The 19,453-nt window shown below is 41.1% G+C and overlaps 1 protein-coding gene across 1 annotated transcript in view; it reads left to right on the top strand.

Annotated features, from left to right (window-relative positions):
• The first annotated feature begins 4,863 nt into the window (after nucleotides 1-4,863).
• Nucleotides 4,864-19,453, top strand: part of JPH2 (junctophilin 2) — a 62,946-nt gene continuing 48,356 nt past the window's right edge. Inside the window, exon 1 of the mRNA XM_044663806.1 lies at nucleotides 4,864-5,694. Coding sequence (XP_044519741.1) covers nucleotides 5,316-5,694 — 379 coding nt within the window. The 5' untranslated portion in view covers nucleotides 4,864-5,315. The remainder of the gene's footprint in view (nucleotides 5,695-19,453) is intronic.

Below are 19,453 nucleotides of genomic sequence, written 5' to 3' on the forward strand. Positions count from 1 at the left end.
CTTGCTGACAGTCAGACTTAGATCCAGCAGTTATGAGTTAGATCCAGAGCATGAGAGGTTCAAAATCATAAGATTGATATAGATTAGGAGCTGAAAAGGACTTTACATTTTAGTTAATCCAACCTTTTTAAAGATGAGGAAATTGAGGCCCAAAGGTTAGTTTAACTTGCCCAAATTCAAATCCATGCTTATTCTACCTTATCATGTTCCTATAGAAATGATTTGAATGCAAATTATAAATTTCTTAGGATTAAACAATTGCTTTGTGAGTTCAACATATCAGTAGCTCTTTCCCATCTGGGGAAAGAAGAAAGGTGAATTGGTCATTAAAATAAAGGATGAGCCTCTACAATGGCTTATGTGATGTGGAATATCACCGAGTTTGGAGAAAGGTAAGTTCAAGTCAGATAACAGGCAGCAGTAAGTGGAAAGAACCCTGGATTCGGAGTCCAGACATAGGTTCTCACCTTGACCACCTTGGGACCTGTCATTTAGTCTCTGAGCCTCAGTTTTCTTATATGTAAAATGAAATTCTGTTATATATCCAAGGGTTCTTTCAGCATACAATCATTGCCTGTGAATGAGTTGTTATAGGTATCCTGCTCTTTGAAACCTACCTAGTTTCCTTCTAGGAAATCAATTTTCTTTTTTCTCAATGAAATAAAGGAAAGGTAGGATTCCTAGAAAAGTGGTGGAACAGCTATTTTAGGTTGACTTAAAAAATTTTTTCCTCCTTATACTATTATCACTGTAGATACATATGTATTGCATGTCGGAGAAACATTTGACCAAAAAGAGAAAAAGATGGACCAGATACTAATACAATGTCAATGGAGTTGTGAATTGGACCAACAATTCTGGAAAGCAATTTGTAATTTTGTTAGGAAAATGATTCAAATAGCCATGTGCTTTAACTTAAAAGTCCCACTTCAAGGCACATATTCCCAAAGAGGTCAAGTATGTGTCTAAGTTCTGTATCCATAAAAATATAGCATTTATTTGTAGTAGCAAAGAAGCAGAAACCTAACGAGTGTACATTGATTAAATGTTAGGATACATGAGTGTAATGGAATATTGCTATACCATATGAAACAAATCTGAAGTTTTTATTGACATGAACTGTCACAACATGAAGTAAGCAGAACCAGGAATATATGATACACAATGAAGACAATAATGCAAAGGGAGGAAAGAACTGAAAAAAAAAAAAAAAAAAAAAAAAAAAAAAAAAAAAAAAAACAACTTCAACTCTATAATTAAAGTGACCAAGCTCGTTCCCAGAGATGTGAAAATGTCTCTCCTTTCTTTGCAGGAGTAGAGTACAATAGGTATGAAAAATTGCAAATATTATCAGCTTTTGTTATATAGTAGTTAAATTGGCTAAACTGCTTTTCTCCATCTTTCGAAAAACAAAAGAGGTGGCTTTCTGGGGGAGAGAACAAGAAGGATACATTTTTAAATGAAGATGACATAAAAGATAATTTTTTTTAAATGGGCCAATAGTGTAATGAAATTAAGAAATGACCAGTGCATAGCCATCCATTTCTACCAGAGAAGGTCATCAGCATGTTGGGCAAACTCTTTGTGGTCGATTTAAGGGGAGGTATGAACAAGAATCTCAAAGGTTGGGCAGGCATAAATGCTTTGTTGTTAAAGGGAATACCCACTCTGTTGAGAAGGGTCCATTGGAGTATTAGAGTATATAACACCTACATGTATTTAACCTTTTCACTTAATTCTCAAATATGTGTCAAGGACTGATGATGATCACCACCTATGACTTAGAATCACAAGAATTTCCTGGGTTATTACTTACTGGTAGTCATTTACAACTAGTATCACAGGAGGATCTGAACTCAGGTCTTCTTACAAGTCCAGGACTATTCCCTGGGTCACACTGCCCCCTCAACCTTCAAAGATACCCAAAGGGAGAAAGGAAATCCTTTACTACTCACCCAGCAAAAGAAGTACTTAGTTTGAGCAGGTATTTCTTGGTTTGGAGTATTTTGGCTTTCTCTCATCTATCAGTTTGACTGAATTGAGAATTACAGCTTTGCTGTACAGTTATACTGCCAAAAATAGCCAAATAGCCAATAATACAGAATATTAATGGTGAATTAGTGGAATATTCTTCTAACACTGGGCTGGGCATGATTAAATATGGTGCTATAGTTTCTCATGCCTTTTTTTTTTTAATTTTATTTTTAAACCCTTAACTTCTATATATTGTCTCCTAGGTGGAAGAGTGGTAAGGGTGGGCAATGGGGGTCAAGTGACTTGCCCAGGGTCACACAGCTGGGAAGTGTCTGAGGCCAGATTTGAACCTAGGACCTCCCGTCTCTAGGCCTGACTCTCAATCCACTGAGCAACCCAGCTGCCCCCCTCATGCCTTTTTATAGAGTATTTCTGAAAGCAAATGTCCTTTCTCCCCACTTCTACCCCAGCCCCCTCACCCAGGACACAATTTAACAATCTAAATTTTTTGTCTCATTTGGCAAGAGAGCAGTGATATAAAAAGTTGCCATAGTTGTATCTCTTGCACTGGCAGTTTTTAATTGGAACAGAGAATGGTGTTTCAGAAACTCTTAATACGTCATTCCTATTTTAGTCTCCTCTGCCTGTGTAGGAGAAGGTGGTTAGAGGAAAACTGGCAAAAAAGAAATGGTGTGGCCGTAATAGAAGAAAAGAGAATGAAGAGCCTCTTTTTTTCTGCCTGCTGGCTTGATGAGCTGAAGGTTAGCTGGAAAAGGCTCATAATTAGTGAAGATAACATTGCCTTCATTGCTTTTGTATTTTCCCCTTGAATATGGAGCAGAAACATGAGGAGGCACAAAGTAGCCAGGATCTGGAAACAGGCTTGGGATTAGTGTTGGTGGCAGCAGAAGGGTCAGCTTCCTGCTTCAGTTTAAAACCAGGTGCCCTTGAGAGAACAAAGTCAGAGACTTTCCCTGGGTGATTTTAAGTGAAATAGGAAGTTGGTCATCAGATTACTCCATAATCCTTGTTTTTCTGATGGCTGGTGTGCTATGATGACTCTAGGCTGAAACAGTTGTTGGGGACTCACAATCTCTTGTTAATCTCATTATACTTCATGACATCCCAGCTAAAAGGTGGCAACAGCAAGTGAATTTGCCTCCTCTTCCAAAGATTCAAATAAAAAGAAAATTCGACTAAGTTTTTACAGGTCAGAGTCTGAGTTGTAATGGAGGAGTGTGGAACTGAATATTGCTATTAGGTAACTAGTACCATAGTTTCTTCCTTGGCATCTTTCTTGGCGTGTTCCCATATTCTGATTCTTAAATGCTTCCTATTATTCCCACGTCTCCACTTTCCCAAGAACTATTTCTGCAGTCCTTCTAACCCCAAGGGGTCTGCTGGGATATTCCAGATCTTGACACTTCACATCAGAAAGATTTATTGGTCTCAATAACATTTGGTAGGAACCAGGATGCTGCCCAATCCACTCAGGCCCTTTGGATTAAGAGCTTTCTGAAAGAAGGTTTGGGATGGGAAGGATGGAGAGGGGAGGTTCTCTGTTAGTGTTTTAATTTAAAATGGCAGAGCAAAAGACTGGGGTGGGGGGTGAGGGGGAGAAGGGGTGCATGTCCTATAGTATATAAGGGGTTCAATGATGACAGAACATGGTGGAGACTGAGGTAAAGGTATATCCAACTTCTTTTCCCTTCTCATTAATTAGTTAATTAATTAAAAACCTTTACCTTCCATCTTAGAATCAATACTGTGTGTTGGTTCCAAGGCAGAAGAGTGATAAGGGCTAGGTAGTGGGGATTTAAGTGACTTGCCCAGGGTCACACAGCTAGGAAGTGTCTGAGGCCAGATTTGAACCTAGGACTTCCCATCTCTAGGCCTGGCTCTCAATCTACTGAGCTACTCAGCTGGGCCCTCTTTTCCTTTTTAGGGAAAAAAAAATGCTGTGCTGCTTCCAGAGTGGGGAAAGGAGAGCCTTCTGTTGAGCGCTCTGTTGTCCTGTTTTTCCCCAGGGTTCCTGAAATGTATGTTGGGTTCATGAGGAGTGAAGGGGAGGGAAATGGACAGGAGTCAGATTTCTTGTACTTTCTAAACCATGTCCAGAGCCCAGTCTCTTCCTAGCACTCTGTCGATTCCAAAAGCAAACAGAATTTAAAAAAACCAAACCCATTCCCCATGCCTTTTAGAGGAAGATTGGCACCTAGTGCCAGGGGGTTCCTGTGATGGACTGGTCAGGGTTTGGCATGGAGATGGAGGTCCTATTTTCAGGAGTGAGTAGCTTGCAGAGGGGATGAGGACATGATCAGAGTTTCCCTCGAGGCTCCCATCACTCTAAAGTTGACTTGGATTTCAGTCTTCTGCCTTTTCCTTCTTTCCCTTTTTCAGAAACTTCCTCTTTCGATTCCTCCGGGCCCCAACCCCAGAGCCAGAGGTATGCCAGAGCTAGATGCCAATGGGAAGAAGAGGCTAGAAGCTGCCAAGCCAGATACCCACCGGACCCTCAGCTTCCAGCCACTGCCTGCTCTGAAGCTCTGGCTCCTGATTTAAATACATGCCTTCTCATTGCGTCCCCTCCTTCCCTGCTCTGCCCTCTGCCCCCCGGCTAAGTTTCCCTGCCTCACTCGAGGGGCCCGGGGAGGTTGGGCTCCAGGGTTATTTTGGGAACGGCTCCTCGGATCTGAAGGCCTTGTTAGGGTAGCACTGACCTTTCCACCAGAGGAGGAGGGCAGGATCAGGAGAAGGGGGCGGGGGCTCCAGGGGAGAGAGAGGGAGAGACAGGCAGACCCCACACACCCTCTAGAGCTGAGGAAGGAGCCAGCTGAGTATTTGGAGAGGCAGCCTTGCGTCGGGGAGCTCAGTGCAGCCAGGGGCGCTCAGAGGGAAGCTTCCCCCTGACTGGAGCTGGTTGGTCAGTGGGCACCCCTCTCCCTTCCTTCCCCAGTACCCTCCCCAGGGAGGCTTCTTAAAGGGGCCATGCCCCTTTTCCAGTCCTCCCCAGAACTGCCTCTGGAGTAAAGGGACACTTTGGAGGATGTAAAGTCTTTCCTGCCTCTTCTGTCCGGCTTGGAAGCCAGAGTTTCTCTGATTCTCGAGGGAGGGTCGAGGACCCTCTGTGGCTGTCACTTAACAGACAGACAGACAGAAACGCCAACCCCTTGGCTCTTCAGCCCCGCAGGAGGATGTTCCTGCCACACTGGAACCGTATGGGAAGTGTGAAGGAGGTACAGCCCTGAGCCGGGACTGGAAAGAGGGGAGGGGGTGGAGCCCTGGGGCTCCCCCCCAGGCTCGAGCTGGAGGGCGGAGAAGAAGCCGGGGTCTACGATGAGATGAGCGGAGGCCGCTTTGACTTTGACGACGGCGGCGCCTACTGCGGAGGCTGGCAGGATGGCAAGGCCCACGGGCACGGGCTCTGCACCGGACCCAAGGGCCAGGGCGAGTATTCTGGCTCCTGGAACTTCGGCTTCGAAGTGGTGGGCATCTACACCTGGCCCAGCGGCAACACCTATGAGGGTTACTGGTGCCAAGGGAAGAGGCACGGCCTGGGGATAGAGACCAAGGGGCGCTGGCTCTACAAGGGGGAATGGACCCACGGCTTCAAGGGGCGCTACGGGACCCGGCAGAGCTCGAGCAGTGGAGCCAAGTACGAGGGCACGTGGAATAATGGCCTTCAGGATGGCTACGGCACCGAGACCTATGCAGATGGAGGTAGGTCCGACTTGAAAAAGCGCCAAGGGGAAATGGGGGAGAGCTGACCTGTGTGAAGATGAGATAAATGGCTAAAAAAATCATTTGGAATCGATATTAATTCAATTCCTGGCCACCCTCTCTTGAATATTCAGTCCAACCCTATTTTTTCCCCTTCACACCTGGAAGGCTAAGACAGGCTTTGGAGTGTTTCTGATGGGGACGACTCGCACGGGTATCCTGGGTGTAAAACATCGAGGGCGCTTCTAAGTGGAGGGGTGTTCTAAAGAGAAACAGACCGGAATCAGGAGGCCTGGGTTCCTCGCCTGTCTCTACCACCAGCTGGCACTTTGGGCAGGTCACTTCCTCATTCTGTGTTCCAATTCCGAGCCTCCCCTGAGGGAGTTGGGCCAGGTGGTTTCTAAGGTCTCCAGCTCTGATTCTGTGATCCTTTAGTAGAAAAAGGGAAGTGGTAGGGATGATTCCAAACAATGAGATCAAATAGGTTTCTGTTTGGCTTGAGAACCCACGTTGTAGTTTGGGGTCTAGATTTGCTTTCTATAGGCTAACATCTAAAATAGTTTGCCTTCTAGGAGCACCGATGAGGGATTATCCACCTCCTGCTTTCTGTAAGTGTGGTAGAAGGCAGGAGGAAGCCAGTCTCGCATGAACATTTTGCTGTAGATATCAAAAGTTGTCTCAATGTGACCGAGTGTGCATGGAGGCTCCTTACTAAATATGGACTTGCATTTTCAGGGAGGAGGTACACTTGCCAATTAGTGTGTCTGCTCTGTGTTTGTACCCACATACTTTGTGAGTATGGATGTGTGTGGTGCTTCATTGGCTGGGGGCGACCATATAGTGAGAGGATGGGTAACGAGGAGCCCAAGTGTCTGGAAAGTGTGAGAAGTGAGAAGTGGAGGATCAACAAGAGACTTTCAGCCACTATATGTTATTCTTTTTTTTTTTTTTTAAACCCTTACCTTCTGTCTTAGAATCAATATCACATATTGGTTCTAAGGCAGAAAAGTGATAAGGGCTAGACAATGGGGGTGAAGTGACTTGCCCAAGGTCACACAGCTGGGAAGTGTCTGAGGTCAGATTTGAACCTAGGACCTCCTGTCTCTAGGCCTGACTCTCAATCCACTCAGCCACCCAGCTGCCTCCCACGTTACTCTTTTTTTTTTTTTTTTTTTTTGTACTAAGGAGAGAGTAGGTGTGGACATTCTCACCTCTAGACACCTATATGCTAATGGTATCAAGTATTATGTAGTTTGTGTAAAGTTAGATCCATCTGTTTTGGGAAAGGTCTTACCTCTATTATCAATCCATCTTTACTGAGCTCTTGTTTTGGCCAACTCTGTGCTCAGTATATTTAAGTCTCTGCAAGGCATAAATTCAGTCTAGTTGGGCAGATAAGCCTGATGCTCACAACTCCCACATAGATAACACTTTATAGTTTAGTCAGCCAGTCAATCACACTTTACAAAGTTCATTCCATCCACCCTTATTTGATCCTTACCATAACCTCGTGGGGCAAGCAGCGTCTGCATCTCCATTTGAGAGATGAGGGAACAGCTCAGCGAGGAGGATGAGGACGTCATCCCCAGCCCAGTAAGCGATGGAGCCAAGGCCCAGGTTTTCCAAGCCCAGCGCTCCTTTTGTCAAGCCCAATGAAGAAAAATATGGCCATTCTCTCCCACCCTCTTCCTTGTGTTTAGGAATAGTATGAGTATTCAGAAAACACCATTGGAGGTTGTAGCACCCAATCATTTCTTCTTCCTTCATTGTTACCTGTCCTCCTGCAGTTATAATTGTTGCCATATATTTGAAGAGTGGTCCGGAATGTTGCCCTGTCAGATCCGTAGGTGCACGGAGAGTCAAGGGAAAACTCTGATTCCAAGGCTTGTTACCAGCGGGCTAGGGCAGCATTCCTTCCTGCTGTGGCCATATATAGCAAAGCTAAAAAAAGCTACTGATGGGGGTGGGGGGGGGGGTTGGAGGAAAGGGAGAACCTACACTTGAAAATCAGTCCTTCAGTTATATTCTCATGGTGTTTCAGAAGTTCTCTTGAAACCCAGCATGTCTTATAGGAGCTCAAACCATAGGATGTCAGAGCCAAAAGGGCCTTTAAAACATATGATGTCATCTAAAAGGAATATTAGAGATATTTTAGCCAAACCCCCTAATTTCATTGATGGAAAAACTGAGCCCTTTGAGAAGGAAAATGATTTGGCTAAAGTTATACCGCAATAGCACCTACTATGTGTAAGTCACTGAGAATACAAAGATAAAGAGTAATGCTGATTTTCTTGACATTTACATTCTAGTGAGGAATACAGTATACAAATTATAAGAAGTAACACTTAAATAGTGTTTTGCAATTTTCAGAACAAATAGATTTAAACAGAAACTTATCCTCAGCAACTATGTTAGGTAGGTGCCACAAATATTCCCATTTTACAAGTTCAAGAAGTGAGATTCAGAGAAGGGACCTGAGTTGTCCTTGGTCGTACAAGGTAGTAAGTGTCTGGAGGAAAAGCAGACACAGACATAAGTAAACTGAGAAGTCGTGTGATAAGAGAGAAAGCAAAAACAATTGGAGTGGATCAGGGAAGGTTTCACAGAAGATGGTACCTGAGCTGAGCCTCAAAGAAAAGGGAAATTGTGAGGCAGAGATGAGGAGAGAAGGCATAGGGGGCAGCTGGGTAGCTAGTGAGGGTCTGAGGCCAGATTTGACCTTAAGTCATCCGGATTCCTATCCCAGCACTCTATCCAGTGCTCCATTTAGTTCCCCAGTGGAATGGTTGGTTTCCAGAGGTAGTAGATTCCATCTCCTTAGAAATCTTTAGGTAGAGGATGGAGGGTGGAGTTGGGGGGGGGGGGTCATTCGTTAGGTATGTTATAGTGGGAGTGACTTCTGAATAGGAATTGGACTAGAAAAGTGCTGAAATCTCTTCCACCTCTCAGATTCTTTGATTCTATATTTCTGAATTATGAAAATTCATGGAGAGAGGACATCGGTTTGCCAAGGGAAAATCAGTAATCCAATTTGGTCAGAGTGTAGCGTTATGAAGGAAAGTAGCATGAGTCCCTTAAATGACAGATTGAAGAATTTGTATTTTGTAGAAATCCCTTTTTTCCTTCAAAACTCACTTCAAGTCCTCCCTCCATGAAGCTTTTCTTGATTCCCTGAAATTTCTTTACATTTATTTTATATAGACTGCTATATATGTGTATATATATATATATATATATATATATGATCACAAAGAGTTAGACACAACTGAAAAATAAAACAACAACAGCAGAAGCAATAACACATCACTGAAGGATTTTAAACAAGCAAGTAAAATAAGATTTTTGCCTTAGGAAGTTTTTTTTTATTTTTATTTTTATTTTTTGTCATCTATGTGGAATATAGATTGGGAGAAAGGGAAGAAGAGACTGGAAATTGAAAAATCACTTGGTAGGCTTTTACAATAGTACTCTCTGAGGTGATGAGGGGTCAAAAGATATGAAAGATGAGTAGAACTAACAAGATTTGTCAAATGAGTAGATATGGAAGGAGAGAGGAAAGGAGTTAGGAATGACTCTAAGCTATGAGCCTGGGTGATTGGGAGAAGATAAGGGTATGCTCAGAGGAAATAAAGGAAGTTCGGAGCAGAGTGGATTTAGAGATGAAATTAAATTCTCCTTTGGATATGTTGAATTTGAGATTTTATGGGATAAACAGGGAAGAGAAGGGAGAAGAAAAGGTAGAATTTAGTTTGCCAAGTTCATGTTAAACATATAGAGCTAGTGTCCAGGAAAGTGATCAGGAATAGTTTTATAAAGTCACAGAATCTTAGATTTAAGAGTCATCTCTGTAAATAGGATCATTGAATCCATGGAAGCCAATGAGATTATCAAAGGAAAAAATATTGAGAGAAAAGACAAAGCCCAGAGCAGGATGTTTGGAGGACACTCACACTTGAAGATGGGTTGTGACCTAGCAAAAGAAGCTATACTAATGGTAGAAGGAGAACTAAGGGACAACACCATCATCGAAGCGAAGGAACAACAGAATATTCAGGAAAAGGGAGTGGTGGACAATATTAAAAATAGACTTTTCTGTCATCTTCTTTACTTACTGTCTGCATCCTCTCTTACCTCCCTTTCATTGTTTCTGCTTTCTATAGATACAATAGATCTCATTTCTCTCATGGTAGGGAATGGGGGTGTGTGTGTGTGTGTGAAAAATTGTAAGATTGTGGTGTGGGCTGAAATGTCCCATAAATCCTGCCAACTATCTGTAAGCAATCAAAAGAACATAAAACAGCTATGACATCCGTTACTTTTACTCTTACTTTCACCCTTTAACTTGGCTTACCACTTTTTATCTGGCTTACCTTACTTACTATGCCAACTGGCTAACTATCTATAGTCACTCTGTTACTATAGTCTCTTATTATAAAGCTTTTTTCCTTGCAATGGAGTCAGTTTGAACTGCCAGTCAATTCTTTGGATGAGACCTAATTACTATTGTCCACATCAGTTGGATAATAGTTAGGACCTAAAAACATTTCGACAGGCTAGAATGATGGGCTCAAGGAGGTGTACGTGGTTCATTAAGGACAAAGCTTAATGCAAAAAGAATGCATCATTTCTATGGATCTGTCAGCTTATCGGTGTGGATATTCCTTTGAACAGTGCAAATTGCAAATCTTCTACGCCTTCTCATCTCATTCTGTATGACTCTTTTCATGTTCTCCTCTATGAGTCTTCCACCTAGCATATGGGAAGCCTCTCTCTAGGTCTCAATGCTACGTGGGTACCAATGGAGCACACAGAATGTCCGTCACTCTTTATAACCAATACCACTCCTTTTCTGGTCTTATAACTGTAGTAATATCTTTTATGCCCCTTATTCACAATTTTTGGTTGTTAAATGTGTTGCCTATTTATGTCTACGATACATCTTTACATTGTCCTTTGGACAAACTGTTATTATTTTTTAAACCCTTACCTTCTGTCTTAGAACCAATACCGTGTACTGTTTCCAAGGCAGAAGAGCAGTAAGGGCTAGGAAATGGGAGTTAAGTGACTGGCCCAGGGTCACACAGCTAGGAAGTATCTGAGGCCAGATTTGAACCCAGGATCTTCCATCTCTAGGTCTGGCTCTCAATCCACTGAGCCACCCAGCTGCCCCCTTGTTATTTTGATATTCTGGAGATTGTGTTATTTGTTTTATGATTTATAGTCATATATAATCACTTGAAGACTTAGTTTTTAAAAGCTGCATTTTGTTGTTGTTTCAGAGAGAAATTTAAGGTCACTGAGAAGTAGTTCAATGTTTCAAATATAATCTAGACCAGTGGTTCCCAAACTTTTTTGGCCTACCACCCCCTTTCCAGAAAAAATATTACTTAGCCCCCTGGAAATTAATTTAAAAAAAATTTTAATAGCAATTAATAGGAAAGATAAATGCACCTGTGTCCATCACCGCCCCCCTGGATCACTGCAGCACCCACGGGGGCGGGGGGGGGCTCCCACTTTGGGAATCACTGATCTAGACAATTCTTTTCCTCAGGTATAGGTCCAGTTCACAGCATCGTAGAGTCATAAGGGACCTCAAAAGCCATCTAATCCATTCCATTCCTGATCAAGAATCCCCTGTACAGTATCACTGACAAGTGATTGTTCAGTCTGCATGAAGACCTCTAGTGAAGGGGAACCACTACTTCCTGAACTGTCAATTTTATTCTATTTTCGTATAGCTCCAATTATTAGAAAATGTTCCTTTCGTTGAGCCAAAATTTGTGTTTCTCCAACTTCTACTCATTGCCCCTAGCTCTTCCTTTTGGAGATTAGTAGAATAAATCTGGCAACTCTTCTACATGATGCCTTTCAAATACTTGAAAGATACCTATCATGTATCTCTAAGACTTCACATTTCTAGGTTAAACATTCCCAGTTTCCTGCTACTGATCCTTATCTGATATGTCTTCCAGATAGGAATCTGTGTCCTGGTTGCCTTCTCCAGACACATTCTAGAAACATTTCCTTTATAAAATATGATGTCTACCAGACAGGTAGGTGGTGGCTCAGTGGATAGAGAGCTAGGCCTGGAAATGAGAGGTCTTGGGTCCAAATCTGGCCTCAGTCACTTCCTAGCTGTGTGACCTTGGGTGAGTCATTTAACCCCAATTTCCTAGCCCTTACCACTTTTTTGCCTTGGAACTGATTCTTAGTATTGATTCTAAGACAAAAGGTAAGGGGTTTTCTTTTTAATTAAATAAAATATGGTACAAGGCAGAGTATAATAGGTCTGTCATCTCCCTTGTACTACACACTATGCCTCCCTTAATGCAGTCTGGAATAATATTAACCTTCTTGATTACCTTGTTATATTGTTGACTCATGCTTGCCATCTGCTAAAAACTCTGGATTTTTTTCAAACATCTAGCAATATCTCTGTCATCTTGTTCTTGTAAAGTTGATTGTTTTGGAATCTAGATGAAAGTTTTGCATTTATCCCTATTAAATTTTATTTTAGAAGACTTGGCTCATTATTCTAGCTTGGCAAGCTATTTTTGGATCCTAACACCGTTATCTAGTGTCTTAGCAATTTCTCCCAGTTTCATTATCTACAAATTTGATAAACATGCCATCTCTACCTCCATATATGTTATTGATGAAAAATGGAACATTTTATTAATAATATAGCCACAGACATATTCAGAGGGCACTCCATTAGTGATGAATCTTTGGATATGAACATTCATTCATATAGCTCTAATTGTACTATAATCTATTCAACATCTATCCATATTGTTCACAAGAAAACAAGAGACTTGGTCAAATTCTTGGCTAAAACAAAGGTCTGTTATATCTACAACATTTCTCTTCTCTCCCGGTCAGATTACATTATAAAGGCAACAGAGAAAAGATACAAGAAGGAAAAAATAAGTGAGTTTAATCTTGGATGAACACTTTTTCATATTCCTTTGTTTTCTCTCTCTACAATATATATTTAACTGGGACAGCTCCATGGGATGTCCATCTATCTGTATATCGTAGTCTAGATAACAGGCATTCTTTATCTTAGTTTTTCCTATATGAAGAGTTAGGCAGAATTCTTTTGCATTATTCTGGCTCTCATTTAGGGCTCCGATGAAATAAATGACTAATAGTGAAAATTCAGGCACTAGTGAGGAGATTTTTGGAGATGGAGTATGGATCAACTTCCCGATGCCTCTCACTTATAGGGACTCTTTATTCCTACAACTTCTTATGCTAGGGAAAATTTGAAGCAGGACTTGCTGGTACATTCAGCTAAATGAGTTGCAGGATTGAAATTCCTATCCAGAATCAGTGTGTCTCAGCTTCACCGAGGGCTTTCTGTCCTCTGATCTGTGCCTTCCTTAGCCCTGCCACACCTCAGGGAAGAAGGTAGGGCTTTATATTTTCTAGAAGTCCTGGGAGTGGGGTTGGTGCTCTTCCCCTCTGGACCCTTGACTACCTTAGGGCAGTCACCTTTTCTACCTTTTGTATTCCCTCTCTTCTCTTTCCCCCTACCCATGAGGCTTTCTGGGCTAAAGCTACCAAGAAAAAGGCCTTTGAAAGTAGAAGCCAGCTGTTTTGTTGACTTGATTTCCATTCATCTTTCCCCATTTTGCTTTGGAGGAACAACAGAAAATGGACTTGTTTAATTCAGGTTACCAAACAGGACGTGCAAAGCATTGTGCTTAGGACACAAGTGAAACTGTGTAGTTTCTGCAAGTTTATAATCTAGGAAAAGGGATGAGTCAAATAATAACAAAAATTAGTTAGCATTTATATAACACTAAGGTTTGCAAAGAACTTGATATAATGTTGGCTCATTTTCTTCTCATAACAACCATGTAAAGTAGGTGCTCTCATCCCCATATTCTAGATAAGGAACCTGAGGCTGAAAGAGTTTGAGTGACTTGTGCAGGATCATACAGCTAGTGTCTGAGGAAAAATTTGAATTCAGGACTTGAAGACTTCAAGCCCAGCACTCTATTTACAGTACCTTTTGGCTACCTCAAATCACATTATCAAATCTACAGATCGTCATAATCCAAATAATAATTTAGTTGTTTTGTTTATATCCAACTCTTTGTGACCCCATTTGGGTTTTCGTGGCAGAGAAACTGGACTGCTTTGCCATTTCCTTCTCTGGCTCATTTTCCAGATGAGCAAACTGAAGCAAGCAGGATTAAGTGACCTGCCCAAGTCACACAGCTACTAAGTGTCTAAGCCTAGATTTGAATTCAGAAAAATGAATCTTTCTGACTGGACTTTCTATCCACGGAGCTACCTGAACTGCTCTATAATTGCACGACAGAAGTCCAAATAAAGGGGTACAAAAATTTAAAGAGGGACAGATCACTACTTGTTGCTGGGGTGGGAGATCAAGGAAAGATCCCTTCTACTGCAATTAGAGGCGGCCAGAAATTGGTGGAGCTCACAGGTGGGATCATTCTGGCTCAGAAAGTCCCTCTTATCTGTTCCTTAGAAGTTAGAAGTCAATAGTATTAGTTTTCCAAAGCACTTGCTTACCCATTGACTTTTTTTTTTTTAATCCCTTATCTTCCACTTTTGACTCAAAACTATGTATTGGTTCTAAGGCAGAAGCGCAGTAAGGCAGGCAATGGGGGGTTAAGTGACCTGCCCAAGGTCACACAGCTAGGAAGTATCCGAGGCCAAATTTGAAACCAGGACTTCCTATCTCAAAGCCTAGCTTTCAAACCACTGAGCCACCCAGCTGCCTCCACTCCCCACCCCCATTGACTCTTTTGAGTCACCCAACAGGTAGAATGTCAGGGCAAGGATCAACAAGGAAGCCACAGTAGATTTTCAGGATAGGATTTTAAAATTTAGAGCTAGATGGGGCCTTAAAAGATCATTTATCTAGGGGGGCAGCTGAGTGGCTCAATGGATTGAGAGCCAGGCCCAGAAATGGGAGGTCTTGGGTTTAAATCTGGCCTCAGACACTTCCTAGCTGTGTGATCCTAGATAAGTCACTTGATCCCCATTGCCTAGCCCTTACACTCTTCTGCCTTAGGACCAATGCACAGTATGGATTCTAAGATGGAAGGTAAGGGTTTATTTAAAAAAAAAAAAAGGTCATCTAATGCTACCCCCTCATTTTTCAGAAACTAGGGTCTGAGAAAGCTAAGTGGCTTATGCACAATTTAGCACTAAGTACAGATAGGGTTTTGGGTCTAGTGATTCCTTAATGTTTGCTGAATAAGTGAACATTCCCATTGGATAGTTGAGAAAACCAAGACTCAGGAAAGTGAAGACATACCTACCTCTTTACCCTCCCCTCCCTTCTAAAAATTAATAAATTAATTCTTAGTATTTAGACCATAAATAAGAGGAGAATTTTAGGTTTCATGGTAAAGGAAGCTTTAGAAATGTAGCCAACAGTTCCATGGAACTCTACAATTAGGACTCTACAAAAAAACTTTAAAAATATTATCTCATTTGATCCTTATAATCTTATTTTATGATGAGGAAACTGAGGACTAGAGTGAAAAATGATTTGTCTAAGGATATAGAGTGAATTAGAGACAAAACTAGAACTTAAAACTAGGTGTGTATGTTTTTAAAGCTTTTGTTTTGAATTCTATAGATATTTTGCCTCAGCCCCTTCCCCATCATCAAATCTGTCCAAATAACAAAAAATTTCAGCAAAGCCCATAGTCACCAACAGTGTATGTCTGGGTATATATAAAGTATAAACATATCGGTGAATGTATATATACACTCCTATGTATACATATATGTGTGTATATTGAGAAAGTATACACATATATACTCAGAGTATGTGAAATATATCAGTGTATATATATATATATGTATATAGATAGAGATAGGTGTTTATGTCTCATTCCAAATATATAAAAAACCCCACCAGCACCAGCAGCACCATCTTTCTCCTGAGACAATGAAACTCTATTTCCTTATCAGGTCCCCAGAACTGAGATTGTCCATTATAGTTCATCAGTTTTTGCTGTTATAATTTGCATTTCTGATAATTGGTTTGTATATCATTCCCTTGGACCTACTTTACCCCCTGAATTCCTCATCTTTATTTCTCACATCATGATAATATTCCATTACATTCACATGCCACAATTTATTTAGTCATTTCCTAGTCTATTTCATTTATTTATTTATTTTTTAATATTTTATTTTTTAGAAAATTTTTCCTTGGTTACATGATTCATGTTCTTACTTTCCCCTCCCCCCCATAGCCAATGCACTTTTCCACTGGTTTTAACATGTATCATCTATCAAGACTTATTTCCATATTATTGATCGTTACATTGGTGTGGTAGTTTTGAGTCTACATCCCCAATCATGTCCACCTCAACCCATGTGTTCAAGCAGTTGTTTTTCTTCTGTGTTTCCTCTCCTGCAGTTCTTCCTCTGAACGTGGGTAGCATCTTTACCATAAATCCCTCAGAATTGTCCTGGGTCATTGTATTGCTGCTGGTACAGAGGTCCATTACATTCGATTTTACCACAGTGTATTGGTCTCTGTGTACAATGTTCTTCTGGCTCTGCTCCTTTCGCTCTGCATCAGTTCCTGGAGGTCTTTCCAATTCACCTGGAATTCCTCCAGTTCATTATTCCTTTCAGCACAATAGTATTCCATCACCCGCATATACCACAGTTTGTTCAGCCATTCCCCAGTAGAAGGACATACCCTCAATTTCCAGTTTTTTGCCACCACAAAAAGCGCGGCTATAAATATTTTTGTACAAATCTTTTTATCTATGATCTCTTTGGGGTACAAACCCAGCAATGATATGGCTGGATCAAAGGGCAGGCATTCTTTTAGCACTCTTTGGACATAATTCCAAATTGCCATCCAGAATGGTTGGATCATTTCACAACTCCACCAGCAATGCATTAATGTCCCAATTTGGCCATGTCCCCTCCAACATTTATTACTCTCCCCTGCTATCATTTTAGCCAATCTGCTAGGTGTGAGGTGATACCTCAGAGTTGTTTTGATTTGCATTTATCTAATTATTAGAGATTTAGAACACTTTCTCATGTGCTTATTGATAGTTTTGATTTCTTTATCTGAAAATTGCCTATTCATGTCCCTTGCCCATTTTTCAATTGGGGAATGGCTTGATATTTTTTATACAATTGATTTAGCTCCTTGTATATTTGAGTAATTAGACCTCTGTCAGAGTTTTTTGTTATAAAGATTTTTTTTCCCAGTTTGTTGTTTTCCTTCTGATTTTGGTTGCATTGTTTTTGTCTGTACAAAACCTTTTAAATTTAATATAATCGAAATTATTAATTTTACATTTTGTAATTTTTTTCTAACTCTTGCTTGGTTTAAAATTTTTCCCTTTCCCATAGATCTAACAAGTATATTCATTTCCTAGTCTAGAGACATCTCTTTTCTTTTTTCTTTTCCTTTTTTCATACCTCAAAAGTGTTGCTATAAATATTTGTCAATATCTAGGAGATTTCTTTATTTCTTTGACCTCCTGGAAGTCTATGCCTAATAGTGGGGCAACTTGGTCAAATGGTCCAAGTAATTTAGTGGTTCTTTGCAAATTAATTTCCAGGTTAGTTAGGTCAGTTCACAGCCATACCAACAGCACATACACATTCTAGTCTTCCATTAGCACCTCCAGGATTGTGTTTTTTGATATCTTTGTCCAGGAATCCAGGTCTTCTTCAAGCCCAGTGTTCTTTCCCTTCCATCTTTATGCCTTACTGTTGGGCATGCAAACTATATACCCCACAAGCAAACTATTGCCTCAATTTGCTTATGAGGCTGTGCCAAGGAGAGTGACTTTTAAAATTTGACCTGAAGCAGATGGGACTAGAGAAATAAATCTTTAGTCCTAAAGAAGAGTCAAGTCAGAGTTCAGGATATATTTTAGGGACCTGTATAAATGCAGATTTTGAACCTTGGATTTCTTTCCCCACAAGTCCCTTAGTATTTCCCAAAATTCCCTTTAATCTCTCCTGCACCTCCACATTTAGGTGGTCATGTTATTGTTTTATGGGTTCTGTAGCTCCTCCCTCTTCCTCTCTTCTCCATGAGCATGGTTGAAGTTAGTTTAGCACCTACCTTTCCACTCTAGTTTTTTAATGTTAGTTTATTATTAATAAAACTTTATTAAATATAATATTTAGTTCTCATATATTAATTTTAAAATCCACAGACCTAAACTTAGAAAATTTAGAATTATAAATGACTTGAGGAATCACCTAGTCCAACACGCATATTTTGCAGATGGGTGAACTGAGACCTAGAGAGACTGGTTGGTTGCTCTGACTTCAAATCCATTGGTTTTTTTTTTCCTGATATACCAATTTACCATGAGCTCTCATCTTAAATGAAAACTCATAAAACCTGCAGGATGGCAGGGTGCTACACTGGGAAGTGCCTAGCCTAGGAGTGCCATGTCAGCTACAGTCTTGAAGATTGTCATCACTCTGTTTGGGAAGAGGATAAGGAAGGTTTCAGGCTCATTCTCAAGTATTTCTGTGAGGTGTGATGGGTAATTAAGTAAAGACTGTCTGAAAGCCAAGGAGTATTGGAGCCGTGAGGTCCCAGGGTCAGAGTTCTCCTTCCCATAATATGCAACCCAATCCTTTCTGCCCAGAGTATAAAAATAGTCCAAATCAGCCCTTTTGCTTTGGGTGGTATGCAGTAGTCTTTTCAAGCCAGAGAGTGTTGACTTTCAAGACAGCCAATTTTAAATGGGAAGTGAAAGACTGTGATCCCAGCCTCGGAGATAGCAACAGAAATTTTCTGCCTGCATGAACATTCTTCATGGAGCATGGTGGAAAGACCAGCTGGATTAGGAGCCAAGAGAACTGAGTTTAAGTAGAGGTCCTGTCACCAATTCAATTGCATACTCTTAGGAAAGTCGCTTCCTTAGTTTCTTCACCTGAACAATGTAGATTATTAATGGCTCTATTGTGAAGACTGAATATGTTCATGGATGTGAAGGTTCTCTTTTAACTCTTTGTTAATCCTGTGTCTAAAAATGTTCCATTAGGGATAGAGTCATGTTAGGGAAGGTTCCTTGGACTGTTTCCCCTCTTTAGCCATAAAAGGACCATTCGTTGACTCTTATCACTCAACTCTGCCCCTACCATGAGCCAGACTGTGTCCTTGCCATAAGCCTGAGTCTGTCTATAGCGTGAATGCCAGATGCCCTGATGTGAACCCCTGTGTGTCCAGCCCTAGTGCAGGCTCACCAGGATTCTGATGAAATTGCTCGTTTCTAGGTCATATGCACTTCCATTTTAAAGTTATAGAATCTGAATTGAAATGTGTCTCAAAAATCATCAAGTCTATCCTCTGGGATGTGAGAGAGCTACCTTTAAGCCAACTCTATGGGATTGTATTCAGTTCTAAATGTCACATTTTAGAAAGGAGATGGATAAGTTAGAGACTATCCTGAGGGGGGTGACAGGCCTTAAGATCCTGCCATATAAAGATCTATTAAAGTCACTGGGGAAGAGAAGGTTAAGGTGAGACATACTCCATGTCTTTAAGGGTTTAAAAGTTTGCCCATATGCGAAAGGAATTAAGCTTGTCCTGTTTGACCCCAGATTAAACTAGGAGTGGTGGGTGGAATTGTCGGGTAGAATCTGAGCTTTTGAGAAAAGGAAAAATTAACAATTAGAGCTATCCAGACTAGATAGGTGACAAGTTCAGGGGGCAGCTAGGTGGCTCAGTAGATTGAGAGCCAGGCCTAGAGATCGAAGGTCCTGG

Source organism: Gracilinanus agilis, chromosome 2, assembly GCF_016433145.1.
Source record: "Gracilinanus agilis isolate LMUSP501 chromosome 2, AgileGrace, whole genome shotgun sequence".
Lineage (NCBI taxonomy): Eukaryota > Metazoa > Chordata > Mammalia > Didelphimorphia > Didelphidae > Gracilinanus > Gracilinanus agilis.